Source organism: Heptranchias perlo, chromosome 27 (genome assembly GCF_035084215.1).
Source record: "Heptranchias perlo isolate sHepPer1 chromosome 27, sHepPer1.hap1, whole genome shotgun sequence".
NCBI lineage: Eukaryota > Metazoa > Chordata > Chondrichthyes > Hexanchiformes > Hexanchidae > Heptranchias > Heptranchias perlo.
In genome coordinates this window covers 12,564,119-12,578,416 of record NC_090351.1, presented here as the reverse complement: position 1 = coordinate 12,578,416, position 14,298 = coordinate 12,564,119, and the positions used below count along the sequence as shown (strand labels likewise).

At 41.2% G+C, this 14,298-nt stretch overlaps 1 protein-coding gene across 8 annotated transcripts in view; it reads right to left on the bottom strand.

Annotated features, from left to right (window-relative positions):
* The window catches only part of LOC137344410 (ankyrin repeat and SAM domain-containing protein 1A-like), a 345,223-nt gene that overhangs the window by 154,076 nt on the left and 176,849 nt on the right, over positions 1-14,298 (bottom strand). For all 8 annotated transcript variants that reach the window (XM_068007344.1, XM_068007345.1, XM_068007349.1 and 5 more), the window contains one exon: positions 12,384-12,973. In XM_068007344.1, the coding sequence (XP_067863445.1) occupies positions 12,384-12,973 (590 nt within the window). The remainder of the gene's footprint in view (positions 1-12,383; positions 12,974-14,298) is intronic.

The following is a 14,298-nucleotide window of genomic DNA, read 5'->3' as shown; positions in this document are numbered from 1 at the left end:
GATTATTTCAAAAACCTCAAATTTAGCTCAAATCTTAAATCTCAGGACTTTTCATTCTGACAAAATGTTGTTCTCTGGTCATCTCATATTTATCATATTTGCTCTAATTTCCTTTGCTGTAACAGGGGGTTATGGTACATTAAAGTGCTGGTGTTTAAGAGGAAAGGTTGCAAGACTTGTTAAGAAAAAAATGGTGGGGAAAAAAAATATTTGGAAATATCTATGCTCCATTGTCCAGGGCAATGCTCAGGTTTTCTGTATCCAGGCACATTAACTCTTATGTCTGTGCGCAAGACACACATGCATGCTATTTATCTATTAAAAATGCCTGTAAATATATTGTAACTCAGGTGTTAAAATTCACTAAAATGAATGTTGTTTTAAGAAAAGCATTTTTTGGTAATCCAGAAAAAGCTGGAGAGAATGGGGGTGGGAGGGGGGGGGGGGTTATTTCTGTCTGAAAATATCAGCTGGGCATTTTTATCTAAATTCCCAATTAAGAATTTCTTCCCTGCTCTTCCCCACTTTTGTGCCGTCAGAATAAGGATCTCCATGCTGGGGAGAGGAATATTTTCTGATTTTTTGCTATCAAGCAGCTTCAAATCAGGGATATTACGTTAGGAAACAGGTACACTGCCCAACATGCCTTTCTCCCACCTTGAATGAATACCTTTAATGCAGAGATCCAGTATCATTTCCTTCAACTACCATCTTTGTGCCCTCTGAGAGTCTAACAATTCAGAGCCAATTCATGTTAAATTATGGACAACTTTGTGCTATGGATTCATATCCATTCGTAACTAGCTCAAAAAAACAACTGTTGGTCTCTGAGCCAATCTGTTTGCTTTCCAAGCCATATAACAGTGTACAGAGTAGAGAAAAAAAATAACCAGAACTGCCTCCATCAGAAAGACTATTTCTACCTCAAGTATATGATCCCTGGGGCAGTGGGGTACATTCACGACAGAATTCCTGCACCACATGACAACAGTAAAAAAAGCATACATCCCACTCTCCATGATATAATAATCTTCAAAATGATTATAAAGAAATTATACAAATTCAGGAAGGAGAAATGTAAATCTCTAATATCATCATGCTCAACAAAATCCACACCTTGCAAAGCATAACAAAGTAATCATTCGAAACACATACTCACATGTAGCATTTACAAAAATGCTTCGGACATATGACCAGAACAGTTCCGTCATACAATATATTTAACTGCGTTATCCATCATACCCAGTTTGTAATGTCATCTAGTGCCTTTTCACTTCCTCTACTTGCATTTCCATAGCAACTACCAACACCAATGAAAATGAGGCAGAGAACACATATCAAAACATACCACAAACACTAAATTCCATGGATTACAATGTTTAATTCAACCAATCAATACCTGACATGCTCACATAAATCGATGATGAATTTACAAAGGAAGACTTTGAGCAAATAATCCAAATAAAAATGTCTCAAATTGTGAAGAAACCACTGCAGCAAAAGCAAAAATCATCACAAAAGTGACATATTGGAAAGTGAGACTGGAAATATGCCAAGAACAGCAGCAACTGAACAACCTGGATCTTCAACACCAACCGAAACTGTGGATACCAATAAGTGAAGGCACATCAGAAGAGCATTACACGAAACACAGATCACAGGTGCATCAGCACCAAAGGAAAATGTTTATAAATCTTTCATCAAATATCAAGGTAATTAGAGAAAAGCAAAACCAAAGGGATCAGGGCACAACAAAAGACAAACAAAAATCAATTACAATTCAGGAAGTAAGAGACCAAGAACCTGTGAACACGATCAGAGACAATACAACATTCTCTTCGCCATCCACGCCAATAAAAGAGGATCAGTGATACAAAAAGCAATTAAGAAAATGCAATCAAATGCACAAAAAAAACCCAACACAAATAGACGGCTCAATACAGGTCCACCCAAAATCTACAAACTCAGCAGGATTTCAGGGGCATCACACACTCATAGCAATCGCACATAATTTGTGAACGTCATTCACATTTAATCTGCTTTTGACAAAACGTAATTTTGTCTGTATTAGATTATTGATTTTATTTTTTTTAAAACAGCATAAAGGGTTTTAAATATACATAAGTTCACACAGAAATGCCTAGGCATTTCGATATAGAACAGCCAATCCCAGATGACTTTTCTCTATGGGTTCTCTGTACAATGTAAATGAGGAATTATGTAACTGGCTCCTGCTCAGTAAAGGGAAATTTAATATGTTGATTGTTAAATGGCCCGAGCTATCGCAAGTATATCCTGTGTAAACGACTAAGAATCATGGTCCAATCATAAATATTCAAAGATGCTAGTTTGTTCTTGAAACAGTTCTGGGACAGATCAAAGAACCAAAATAGCAAGGTGGAGGTGGGAAGGCTACCAAGGAGAGCATTTCACAAACTGATTGTCAAAGTGATGAAGGTAGGGATGAAAATTTCAACAGCAAAAAGAGTAAGGTAAGGGGAATGTTCTTAAGATGGAAAGCAACTGCTTTGGAAACAGGACAGATATGGCATTTAAAAGTCAGCTAAGGGCCAAATTCTAAGGTTGCCCCATCAAATTTATCCTGAACGGGCAGCTAGGGTAGTGCTACCTAAACTGGCAGATGGGGCCTTGGTTTAACATCTCATCTAAAAGATGATACCTCCACAATGCAGCATTCCCTCAACACCTTCTGAATCAGAAGCAAGCATGTTACCAACTGACAAAGGTGACATTAGCAAGAGCAGGACCATAACAGAGTAGTGCCACAGTGTAGAGCACGTCAAAGACCTTGGAGATTTCCACGGCAATGATGGATGATTCAAAACGTTCAAGAACAATGCTCCAGAGGTACATTGTATAAGCAATAAGATCATATGTGGAGGGCTGAAAAACTATACTATATAATCATGAATTAAACGAGAACTTTCAAAATGATCAATAGTTTGAGAGTTAACTTTAATTACTAAGAGCAGCAGTTAGAAGGGTAAAAGGCAACTTTCTTAGAGTTACGGTGAACAAGATCAAATTTTCAAGGAGAAGGAAATGTGAATTGGGAGCAAAGGATTAAGGAGGCAGCACAGGATAGGGATAAGTTCACACGTCATATTGGAATCCAGCGTTCGTTTTATCCTTTGGTGAGACACAATAGAACAATGGAGGGCAGTTTTTTCCCCCCAAGATTGAGATGAGTTGGAGGAGTAAAGCAAGTCAACATTGCTAACATTCTCTCTTGGAAAGCTAGCAATGATACCTTGAGGACAAAATAAGAGTGGAAAGGACGCTAAGTTGTTATGAAATGGATAGCCCAGTGGTGAAGGATAGAATACTAGAGCCAGGTCTTCAGTTGCTTCCAAGCCTTTATTCACAGAGCTCCCCATTACACACATACCACACCCTATATAAGCTTTCATAAAAAGGATACAAGAGTCCCCAGTTGACACACAGCACCTGAATACAATTAAGTCTAACTGATATAAATCACATGATACAATTAACATAAGTTACTAAAAGTAGCTTTGTCAAGTAACCAGAAGTAGCATATACAATGCTGCATTTACAGATGTGACAAGCAAAGACATAATTAGATTGGAATGCTTCAGACTGATCGAGAGCAGAATTTTGACTAGATAGTATCATAGTAGGTACAGCACAGAAGGCGGCCATATGGCCCATCGTGCCTGTGCCGGCTCTTTGTAAGGGCTATCCAATTAGTCCCATTACCTTGCTTGTTTCCCTTAGCCCTGTAAATTTTTTCCCCTTCAAGTATTTATCCAATTCCCTTTTGAAAGTTACCATTGAATCTGCTTCCACCACCCTTTCAGGCAGTGCATTCTGGATCATTACAACTCACTGCGTAAAAAAATGTTTCCCCATGTTGCCTCTGGCTCTTCTGCCTATCTGTGTCCTCTGGTTACTGACCCTTCTGCCACTGGAAACAGTTTCTCCTTATTTACTCTGCCAAAACCGGTCATGATTTTGAACACCTCTATCAAATCTCCCCTTAACCTTTTCTGTTCCAAGGAGAATAACCCCAGCTTCTCCAATCTCTCCACACAACTCAAGTCCCTGGTACCATTCTAGAAAATCTCTTCGGCACCCTCTCTAAGGCCTTGACGTCCTTCCTAAAGTGTGGTGCCCAGAATTGAACACAATACTCCAGCAGAGGCCTAACCAATTTTTTAATAAAGATTTAGCATAACTTCCTTGCTTTTGTACTCTATTTCTATTAATAGATGCCCCAAAACAGTTACAATGATTGAACCCAGATGTTGCTCCAGATCTGACAGAAGAATGTCAGCTAGGCCACCACACAAAAAAAAAAATTAGCAACATTTTTACAAAAACTCTAGGGAAAAAAGATCTACAAGACTGTCTTTATGAAAGTGCAGGACATACTCAAGAGTAAAGAAAAATATTTTCTTACGTGCAGGTAGATCAAAGAAACAGCTTTCAGTTTTATTTATCTCAAACAAAATAATTTAAATACTTAAAGTAGCTGTATTCCTTAGCTCACACACACCACTAAAAATTGTTCAACATCATTCCCTTATTAAGAATTTGCTTATACAATTCACCCAATGTTCAAGTAATTATACAATTTTGGATTTGGACATATATCGCCGTTCCTTCATCGTCGCTGGGTCAAAATCCTGGAACTCCCTACCCAATAGCATTGTAGGAGTACCTTCACCACATGGACTGCAGCGGTTCAAGAAGACCAAACACCACCTTCTCAAGGGGAACAATGGATGGGCATTAAATGCGAGCTTCGTGATGCCCATATTCAAAGAATGATTTTTTAAAAACGCAGATTCACGAGGATGCTGCCTGGTATGAGGAAAGTCAAATACAAAGACAGACTTGAAAAATTGGGTCTTTTCTCGTTAGAACATTGCTGATTACGGGCGATATAACAGAAGTGTTTGAAATTATGAAAGGATAGGACAGGGTAGATAGAAGCAGACTGTTTCCAGTTATGGGGTCAAGAACGAGAGGCCACAGATACAAGATTAAATATAAGAGATTTAGAACTGAGGGCAGGAGGAACTTCTTCACACAGTGTTGTGAGGCTGTGGAATTCACTTCAGTTAGTGGTTGAGGCAGAAACTATGCCAACATTCAAGATTAGATTGGATAGGTGAATGGAGGTAAAAGGGTAAATGGGAACAGGGTGGATAAATGTGATTAGCACTATTTGCTTATGTGGAGGGTAGATGACAACACAGACGCGCTGGGCCGAATGGCTTGTTTTCATGTTGTAACTTCTATGTATTTCGATGTAGGACATTGAGATTGCGAACAGTCTGGTTCAGTCTGAGACAATGGCTGGAGGAGGGGACTGAAATCGGTGGCTAGGGTACAAAGTTTGTGGCAGGGGTTAAAGCCAATGGCTTCAGTCTTACCAATGTTTATCTGGAGTAAATTGGAGCTCAGCCACAAGCAGTCCGACAACACAGAGGCAGCGGAGGGGTTGAGAGGAGTGGTGGAGAGGTACAGCAGGGTATTTCCAGGATGCATGTGAAAGCTGACCCTTTGTCTGTGGACGATGTCACCAAAGGGCAGCAAATCTCACCATCTATTTCATTTCCCTACCCAAATCTCCACCTCTCTCTCTCCAATCTCCCTTTCTCTGTCCCAGAATTGCTCGGTCCCTCTCACACAATCGGCTGCCTTCCTCTCTCTGTCTGTCCCACAATTCCTCTAGTCTCTCTCTCTCTGTCCCCCCAATTGATCTCCCACAATCTCCCGAGCAAGGGCTGGTAGATGGCAAATAAAAGCAGGGTGGGCTGAAAATTGAAGTCAAAAGTTAAGTCAAATAAGTTAAAGGCTAAAGAGGTGGGTTTATGGAGCATCTTACAGGAAGAGAGGGATGTGGATGTGCAGACGATGTTAGGGAGGTAATTCCAGAGCGCATTCCAAGGTATTTGAAGGCACAGCTGCCAAAGGTGGGGCAATGGGAGGGGGAGGTTGAAAAAGAGACCAAAGTCAGAGGAACAGTGATTTTGAGGGGGTGGTAGGGTCAGAGGAGATTACAGAAATAAGGGGTGGGGGCATGAAGTGATTTAAATGTGGGGATGAAAATTTTAAATGTGAGTTGTTGGGGGACCAGGAGCCAATGTAGGTCAGTGACAATAGGGGTGAAAGATGGGCAGAACTTGGTGCAGGATATGAGCTGCAGAATTTAGAATGAACTGAAATTTATGGAGGTTGGAAGGCCAGTCAGGAGAGCATTGGAAGAGTCAAATCTGGAGGTGACAAAGGCATGCATGAAGGTTTCAGCAGCAGATATAGGGGCAAAGGCGAGCGATATTACAGAGGTAGAAGTATATGGTCTTTGTGAGGGAGAGGGTTATGGAGTCAGAAGATCAGCAAGAGCATGAACAGAACACCAAAGTGACAAACAGTCTGGTTCCACCTGAGACAGTGGCCGGAGAGGGGAATGGCATCAGTGGCAAAGGTACTGAATTTGTGGTGGGGGCAGAAGACAATGACTTCGGTCTTCCTGATGTTTAGCTGATTTACCACTAAAATATGAATAAATGCTAACAAACGGGATATTTACAAATAACCCTGCAATTTCCCCTGCCCCCATCTAAAAAAACTTCACTATTAAGGGTGACCTGATGGAGGTCAAGATTATAAAGGATTGTGATAAGATAAGTAGTGAAATATATTTTTTCCACTGTTTGCTGAGATAGTAAGGAGGAGGCACAAATGGAAGATATTAACAAAAAATTAAAGGGGATGTTAGTAAAAAAAAAAATCTCTTTACAGAGGGTGATTAATATATGGAATTCTCTGCTACACACCGCTGTTGAAGCATTAATGTAGCTTCTTTAGCATAGAAAACAACCCAAAGCACTTCACAGAGGCAGTGGGAAAAACAGATACCAAGCTGAAGGAGAGATTTAGGAGGGGTGATCAAAGGCTTACTCCAAACTTTTAACTTCAGCGAGAGCGTAAAATGGGCGATATCGGCTCCGATGCTCGCTGTTCATCCCACCCGATTTTTCTTTCCATTGACTTCAATGGCCACCAGTGGAAGTGCACAAGAGGCAGGAGTTAGAGAAACAGGGAGTTCAGGGGAGAGGGTTCAGGGCTGGAGAGGTTATGCAGTTAATGAGGGGTAAGGCTATGTAGGATTTAAAAACAAGGACAAATTTGAGATGTTGGTGGACCGGAAGTTAAAGTACGTCAGCAGGGATGGGTTGATGGATGAGCAGGTCTTAGTGCAAGATAGGATGCACTTTTAAACGGGAATTAGAAAGTAGCTTGAAGAAGAGTAATATTAAAGGTTATGAGCAATGAGCAGGAGAGTGGGATTAGAATAAGTGGTACATGTGGAGAAAAAGATAAGTCCTAGTTTTTGTGCTTTAACATCCTATAATTCTAACTGTCATCTTAACATTATAGGTTAACATGGCAACTTCAGTCTTTTTTACTGTGTTGTTTTTTTATGCAGGCTATGTCAGTCATTTTAAGGTCTTGAATTTGCAATCAACAGCTAGAGGAGGTTGGGCTAAGTGACGTGATTTATGATTTCATAATTGGACATTATGGCCGGGGTTTTCTACTTGTGATCTTGCCAGCCCATGATTTTCCCTCATTTTCATGAACAGGAAAATCATGGGCTGACGAGTGCAGAGTGTAAAACACCTGCCTATATTTTTGTATTACATTTCCTGCTCCAAGAACTCTCCAATTTTGTATCGAAACATAATGTAAAATATTAACCAAAATTTCCATTGTCGTTTTTGTAAAATCACCAATTTTGCTGCCCACGTGTAGACCCTCGAGTTAGGTCTCCCTTGCTGTTGGATTGCTCTTGAGACGTTGTTGATAGGCAACATCCCTGTACGGCTTCGTAACAAACATGACTTCTTAACTGGCCTGAAAATCATCCCAGAATCCAGAACAGCATGCTACACAGATTTCCAGCAAATTCTAATGAGTACAAAATATTTTTATATAATCTGAGGGAAGTGCTTGAACAGAAAGTATTCCTCCATTTTGTGAAATATAGGCCCCGGCGTTTACAGGAGGGAACGTGTTCGCTGCCGGGAAACCCGTAAACGCGGAGGTCCTGCAGAATGTAAAGGCAGGACATCATTACCATTTTTTAAATTCCGTTTCCCGCCCGGCAGCCAGCCAGGAGGCAGGATACGGGGGGGGGGGGGGGGGGGCAAAGATCCTGGGGCATGGGGGAGGGTTGGACCAGCAATCAGGAGGGAGGGAGAGATCTGGGTTGATTTGGGGGGGGGAGGGTTAGCAAAGACCGCGGGGCATCGGGGGAGGGGGGGGGGGAAGGTGGAGGAGGAGGACTGGCAATCAGGAAGGAAAGATCGCGGGGTATAAGGGGCCGGGGGTGGATCCGCAGATCGCGGGGCAGATGTGGTGGTCAGACCGGCAACCAGAAGGGAGGGAAAGATAGTGGGACATAAAGAAAAAAGTCAGCCGATTGCACCATCAAGGAGAGACTTTGATCGTTAGCAGGTTTGCTTGAAAGGCCGGGGGGAAGCATTCCTGCTCCTCCTGGCTCACAAGCAGTGCTATAAAAAGCACTTACCTGCTGGATGCGGCTGCTCCTGTTTCCATTTAGCTGCCGGGTTTTCTGAGCTCTGGGAAACCCGGCCGGCCAGCATTAAATTTAAATCAGGCTCCTAACTGCACTGTGGGAGCCTGTTTTAATTATAATGAAATGTTCCGCCTCTCGAGAGCGAGACACAGACCCGGCACGCAACCCGCCACTGTAAAAATGGCGGCTGGCGCGTACACAGTGGATTGGGGTCGCGTTTCACGATTTTTAATTTTTAACCCCCACCTTCTCCTACCCATCGTGGGGGGGTTAATATCAACCCCCTAATGTCAATTTTCAAACAATGTCATTATAAATGACATCACTCAGTCCAATCCCCCGTAAGTGAAATAATGCCTTATAATTACTGAAAATACGTAGCATTAATAAAATCTAACAGTACTATCATTTTACTGATCATACCCACTTGTTTGTAGATTGGACTGAATGCACTACGATTTACCATATTTGGTCTGAAACAAGGCTCTGAAACCTTTGTTTAAGTTCTTAGCATCGTGCCAATTACTGTCATGTGATGACGTTAACAAATCATTGCCTTTCAGTTGGCTCCATTTTCATTTAATGCAGCTAAACAGGGCATACCTTTAGATTTGCAGTTTCCAACCCCATCTTCTCCTTCACAAAATTCAATCTCTAATCACTTCAATTTAACTGATTTGGATTTCTTCCTTCTGTTCAAGCGCACTCCACATCATAGCTGTTACCATTTTTTATTTAAAAGGCTATTGAAAATCCACTTTTAAAGGATTAATGCTCGATTTACAGTATGATATATATGCAATAAAAATTAATTGCACGCAATTTCAAGTGCCTTTTTTTCCAGTGTCAACGCAAACCATTAATTGTAAACAGTAGAATATTGTAGGGAACTTGCATGTAACAGGACTCTCAATGAGAGTTGGGAACAATCTGTGACTGCACAACAATTTGCGTCCATTTCCTTTATGAACTTCCGACTTGCAATTCACACATTGAGGAAGATGTGAGTACAACAAAGACAGGTACTCCATAGCCTGTTTACCACAGAAAGAGTCTACATTTTGTTGAAATAACCAATTGCCTGAACTGTTCATACATTTAGAAAACATCACCTCAATTTGAGAAAAGCATGGAGTGCACTTTATGTGATGATTCAGCTTTTCCTGGTTAGTTAATTTTTGATCCACTTCAAGATCTCTAAAATCCATACAGTAAATTTTCCAGACCATTAACTGTACCCTGAAGATATCTTTTGTGCAAAAAAATCAAATGGCTCCCAAAATTCAGTCACTGTAGCTCCAAAGAAACTTCTCAGCGATTTCCCCACACTAATAAACTTTTGAGTTCATATTAGATCAAATTTCTACTCTGCAAAAAGTAAATTTTTTGATCAAATTTCAATAAATAACAGTAATCACCTGAAAGTATAATGCTTATTCTTGTCTTGCCACAGGAACTTTCAGTTCCTTTTAGGATACGGACCTTTTACCTTCTAGTTTCTCTATTGCTGGTCCAACCTCCCCCCTTACCTCCTGTGACCGTTGCCAACTCTCCCATCAACCCGTGATCCCTCCCACCCGATTGCCGGGGACTATCCCAATGGTCCCCGGGTGTGGCCTTCTACCCTTTAAGGATACTGACCTTTTACCTTCTCGTTTCTTCAGGCCACATACCAACTACAGCAGGGAAAGCAGGTCAACAGCTCCCTGTACCAATACACTCCAAGCTGACAACTAAAAGCTGCTCAAGAACACCCCAGTGATCAAACTCCTTCTTATTTTCTTCTCACTGTAGGAAGACTTTCCGTCTGCTCAATGCTTTCCTACAGTTGGCATCAAGAACTCAGTCAAGTTTACTTTTTTGCAGATCGAGGTGGAGGAAGAGGGGAAGAATCATACTTTGCATCAACAGTCTGTGGTGCTCTCCATTGGTTCTCCAACTAAGCACCCTCAGTCCATTCGCGGGGCAACTCGGGATGGGCAATAAATGTGGCCTTGCCAGCATCGCCCACATCCTCAGAACAAATTGAAAAAAAAATAATTTTGTCCTTCCATGCTCCAGTTGAGAAATAGTGTTCTTGTGTAAGACAAACACAGAGCTGCTTGCAATAAGTCTGATCTCTCACTAGCTTCAGTACTTAAAATAAGAGACAAATCAAACTAGAGCCACATTTACTACTAAAATATGTTTATGGTTCATCATTAACCGATGCAGATTTCTTCAGGTTCCCATAGGTCTCAACTGCTATTTTTAAAAGAGGCTTTCTCAAACAATCTTCCTTTCCTTTCACAAGAGCAATTCTGAACATGTGCTACGAAATAGTAGAGCTGAACGAGGCAGCAAAGCATTTGATATCTACATTAAAATCTGCTTTTCAGTGACGTACCTGGTAGAAAACCAGACCAGTACAGAGAATATTAAGTTATCAAGTTACAAACTGTAGCATAATAATTGATGTTTTTATATTGCCTGAATCAGTTATGTCATTTTAATTCCTTAATAACACTGGAGCAAACCAGGCAGGCACAGTTTCAGTGTTCATCAATAAACTTAACAGACTCTCAAAGGTCATGCTTTTATCCCCACTCTAGCTTCTATGTGCAACATTTCTAGGCAGAAAAATGTAAACATATTTATTGAGATTATCTGTTTTTAAATTCAGAGAGTAGGTGTGGCAGTTCCGGGCTGAAAAAACAAAATCAGTTGTATTAGTATCAATGCTATAAACACTTTTAAAGATACCTTTCATCCTAGTTAAATGTTGGACTGTTAAAATGATCTGCAGGTAAATAATTAATCAAATGCAGTTGTGCTACTCTAGCTGTGGATTTTTGCTTCGTATTTATTTTTTCTCATACAATGCACACAGAAATCAAGGGGGACATCAATGAGACCCACCAAGTCAGCCATTTTGAATGCAGCAATAGTCCAGGAGCTGGTGTGAATTCATCAAGAATACATTTATTTTTCCCCACACACGCTTAGATGGTATTACATGCTCATGTTATAGTACTTCTGGTTTACATGGTGACAGCTAATCAAGCTGAACTAGAATGAATAATTTAGGTATGTATGTACTAGAATGAATCCTTAGGGGTAAATTATTTAATAACTAATCTGTTCTCCACTCAAAAGCTTTCAAGAAAACCATAAAGTACAGCTATCAAAAATACAATTCCATTTCTGATGAACTTTAATGGTTCCAGAAAAGAATGCTACTTTAAGCCTTGTGTTTATACTCGGAGACTGCACTGAGAATTGTTCAAGTTGGTCAGAACTGATATCAATCTTTCAGTGCTTACAGAAAGTCGACTGTTCCTACATCAGACCAGATCCAATTACCTGATGTATGTGCTGCATTTCAGTTCCCTAATATCAACGCAACTTCACACTGTGGGGAGTAAGTGGCTATAGGTTCACACCAAACCATTTATCCTAGTCAAATCTGACCTGTACCCATCACAGCAATCTCCAAACCAACAGGAGCTTCTATGAAAAGCACCAATAATATTGTACTATCCACACTTGCAGTTTTACGATCAAATCAGTTAGCAATCTGTAGCAAGTGCAAGCTCAGCTTTACAGAAATCAGGATGCTGCCAGGAGAACAATATTTCGGTCTAATTAGACCAATATAATTACCTAAAACAAATTAACCCAGCTTGACCTATAACATCTTTTGGTTAAAAAGATCTTTTGCCTAAATTTACATTATTTTAATACCAGTAAATTATTCGGTTGGCCAACATAAACAACAATTAAAAACTGCAGAGTTAGCTGTACGTACCTCCTCCCATTCCGACTGAAAGGATGGTGATTTTTCTAACCGTTTCTTCACTGAACTGCAGTTCGAAAGAGACTCACTGCGACTTCCCAGCATGTCCTCCTCAGGTGGAGAACACGTAATGAGGTCTGAATCCGATTTTGACAAACTTCTTGCCAATTTAAGGTCCGCTTTACCCTTTCCACTTGGCCGTACCCTTCCCAAAGTACATATCCGGTTTTCTACTCCCTTGCTGAATGAAAGCTTTTTACTTTGAACAGCCTCGGAGCTTATAAAAACCTCTGGATCCGTCTGGCTGATGTTGGTGTGAAGGATTGTTTTATAGATTACCTGCTGCTCTTTTTGCTCAACAGTATCTGCTGCAGCAGAGTTCTTAATGCCAGTGTTCTCTGCCTGCCCTGTTGCACAGTGTTGCCTCTCTGGCAACTCTCTGCTTTGCATCGCTTCAGCTTCCACTCCCACTTTGCTCAAAGCAGCTAGTAGTGTGACTGGATCGTCCTGAATCTCACAGATTGGAGGTGACCCATGTAGAAGTCCCGAAAACTGCTCAGGAATGAGAACGTCCTGCGATTCAACCTCACTTTTCATGTGATCTTGAGGAGCAAAAAAAATAAAAGAACAGTTTATTAAATATCCAGCCCACACAGCTGGAACAGACAGCTGATTGTAAGAGATTTCTGCAAACACCCAGTCACACAACATTTGTGAAATTCCAATCCCAAAGCTGATTTATTCAGCCTGGCGAAAGACATCACTGCCTATGTCTCGTCTTTATCAACATTAATAGCAGACACTTGCTTTATATGGACAGGGTTCTACAAATAAAATTGCAATGAAAGGAATAGATCAGGGTGGAAAAAACAGTCAGCCCCTAAGGAAAACAAACATTCAAAAGCACAGAAAAAAATTGCAAGAGGTATCAGATTGCTCCATTTATACACAATACAATCCTCATTGATAAATGTTTCCAAAAAAAATGTACAACTTTCCTTAGTAGCCATATACTTAGAGCAAAAGAGAGCATTTTAAAATTTTTATTCTTTCAAACCTCAATATATACTGTTTATACAGTTAACCCCTCCAAATTACATCTGTTTGCTAAAACGTAAAGAAAACAACATATAATTAAAATTGCAGCATGCCTTTTTAAATAAGCATTTTTAAAAATTCATTACTGGGATGTGGGCGTCACTGGCAAGGCCAGCATTTATTGCCCATCCCTAATTGCCCTAGAGAAGGTGGTGGTGAGCCGCCTTCTTGAATCGCTGCAGTCCGTCTGGTGAAGGTTCTCCCACAGTGCTGTTGGGTAGGGAGTTCCAGGATTTTGACCCAGCGACGATGAAGGAATGGCGATAGATTTCCCAGTCGGGATGGTGTGTGATTTGGAGGGGAACGTGCAGGCGGTGTTGTTCCCATGTGCTTGCTGCCCTTGTCCTTCCAGGTGGTCGAGGTCGTGGGTTTGGGAGGTGCTGTCGAAGAAGCCTTGGCGAGTTGCTGCAGTGCATCCTGTAGATGGTACACACTGCAGCCAAGGTGCGCCAGTGGTGAAGGGAGTGTTTAGGGGGTGGATGGGGTGTCAATCAAGCGGACTGCTTTGTCCTGAATGGTGTTGAGCATCTTGAGTGTTCTTGGAGCTGCACTCATCCAGACAAGTGGAGAGTATTCAATCATGCTCCTGGCTTGTGCCTTGTAGATGGTGGAAAGGCTTTGGGGAGTCAGGAGGTGAGTCACTCGCCGCAGAATACCCAGCCTCTGACCTGCTCTTGTAGCCACAGTATTTATGTGGCTGGTCCAGTTAAGTTTCTGGTCAATGGTGACCCCCCAGGATGTTGATGGTGAGGGTTTCGGTGATGGTAATGCCGTTGAATGTCATGGGGAGGTGGTTAGACTCTCTCTTGTTGGAGATGGTCACTGCCTG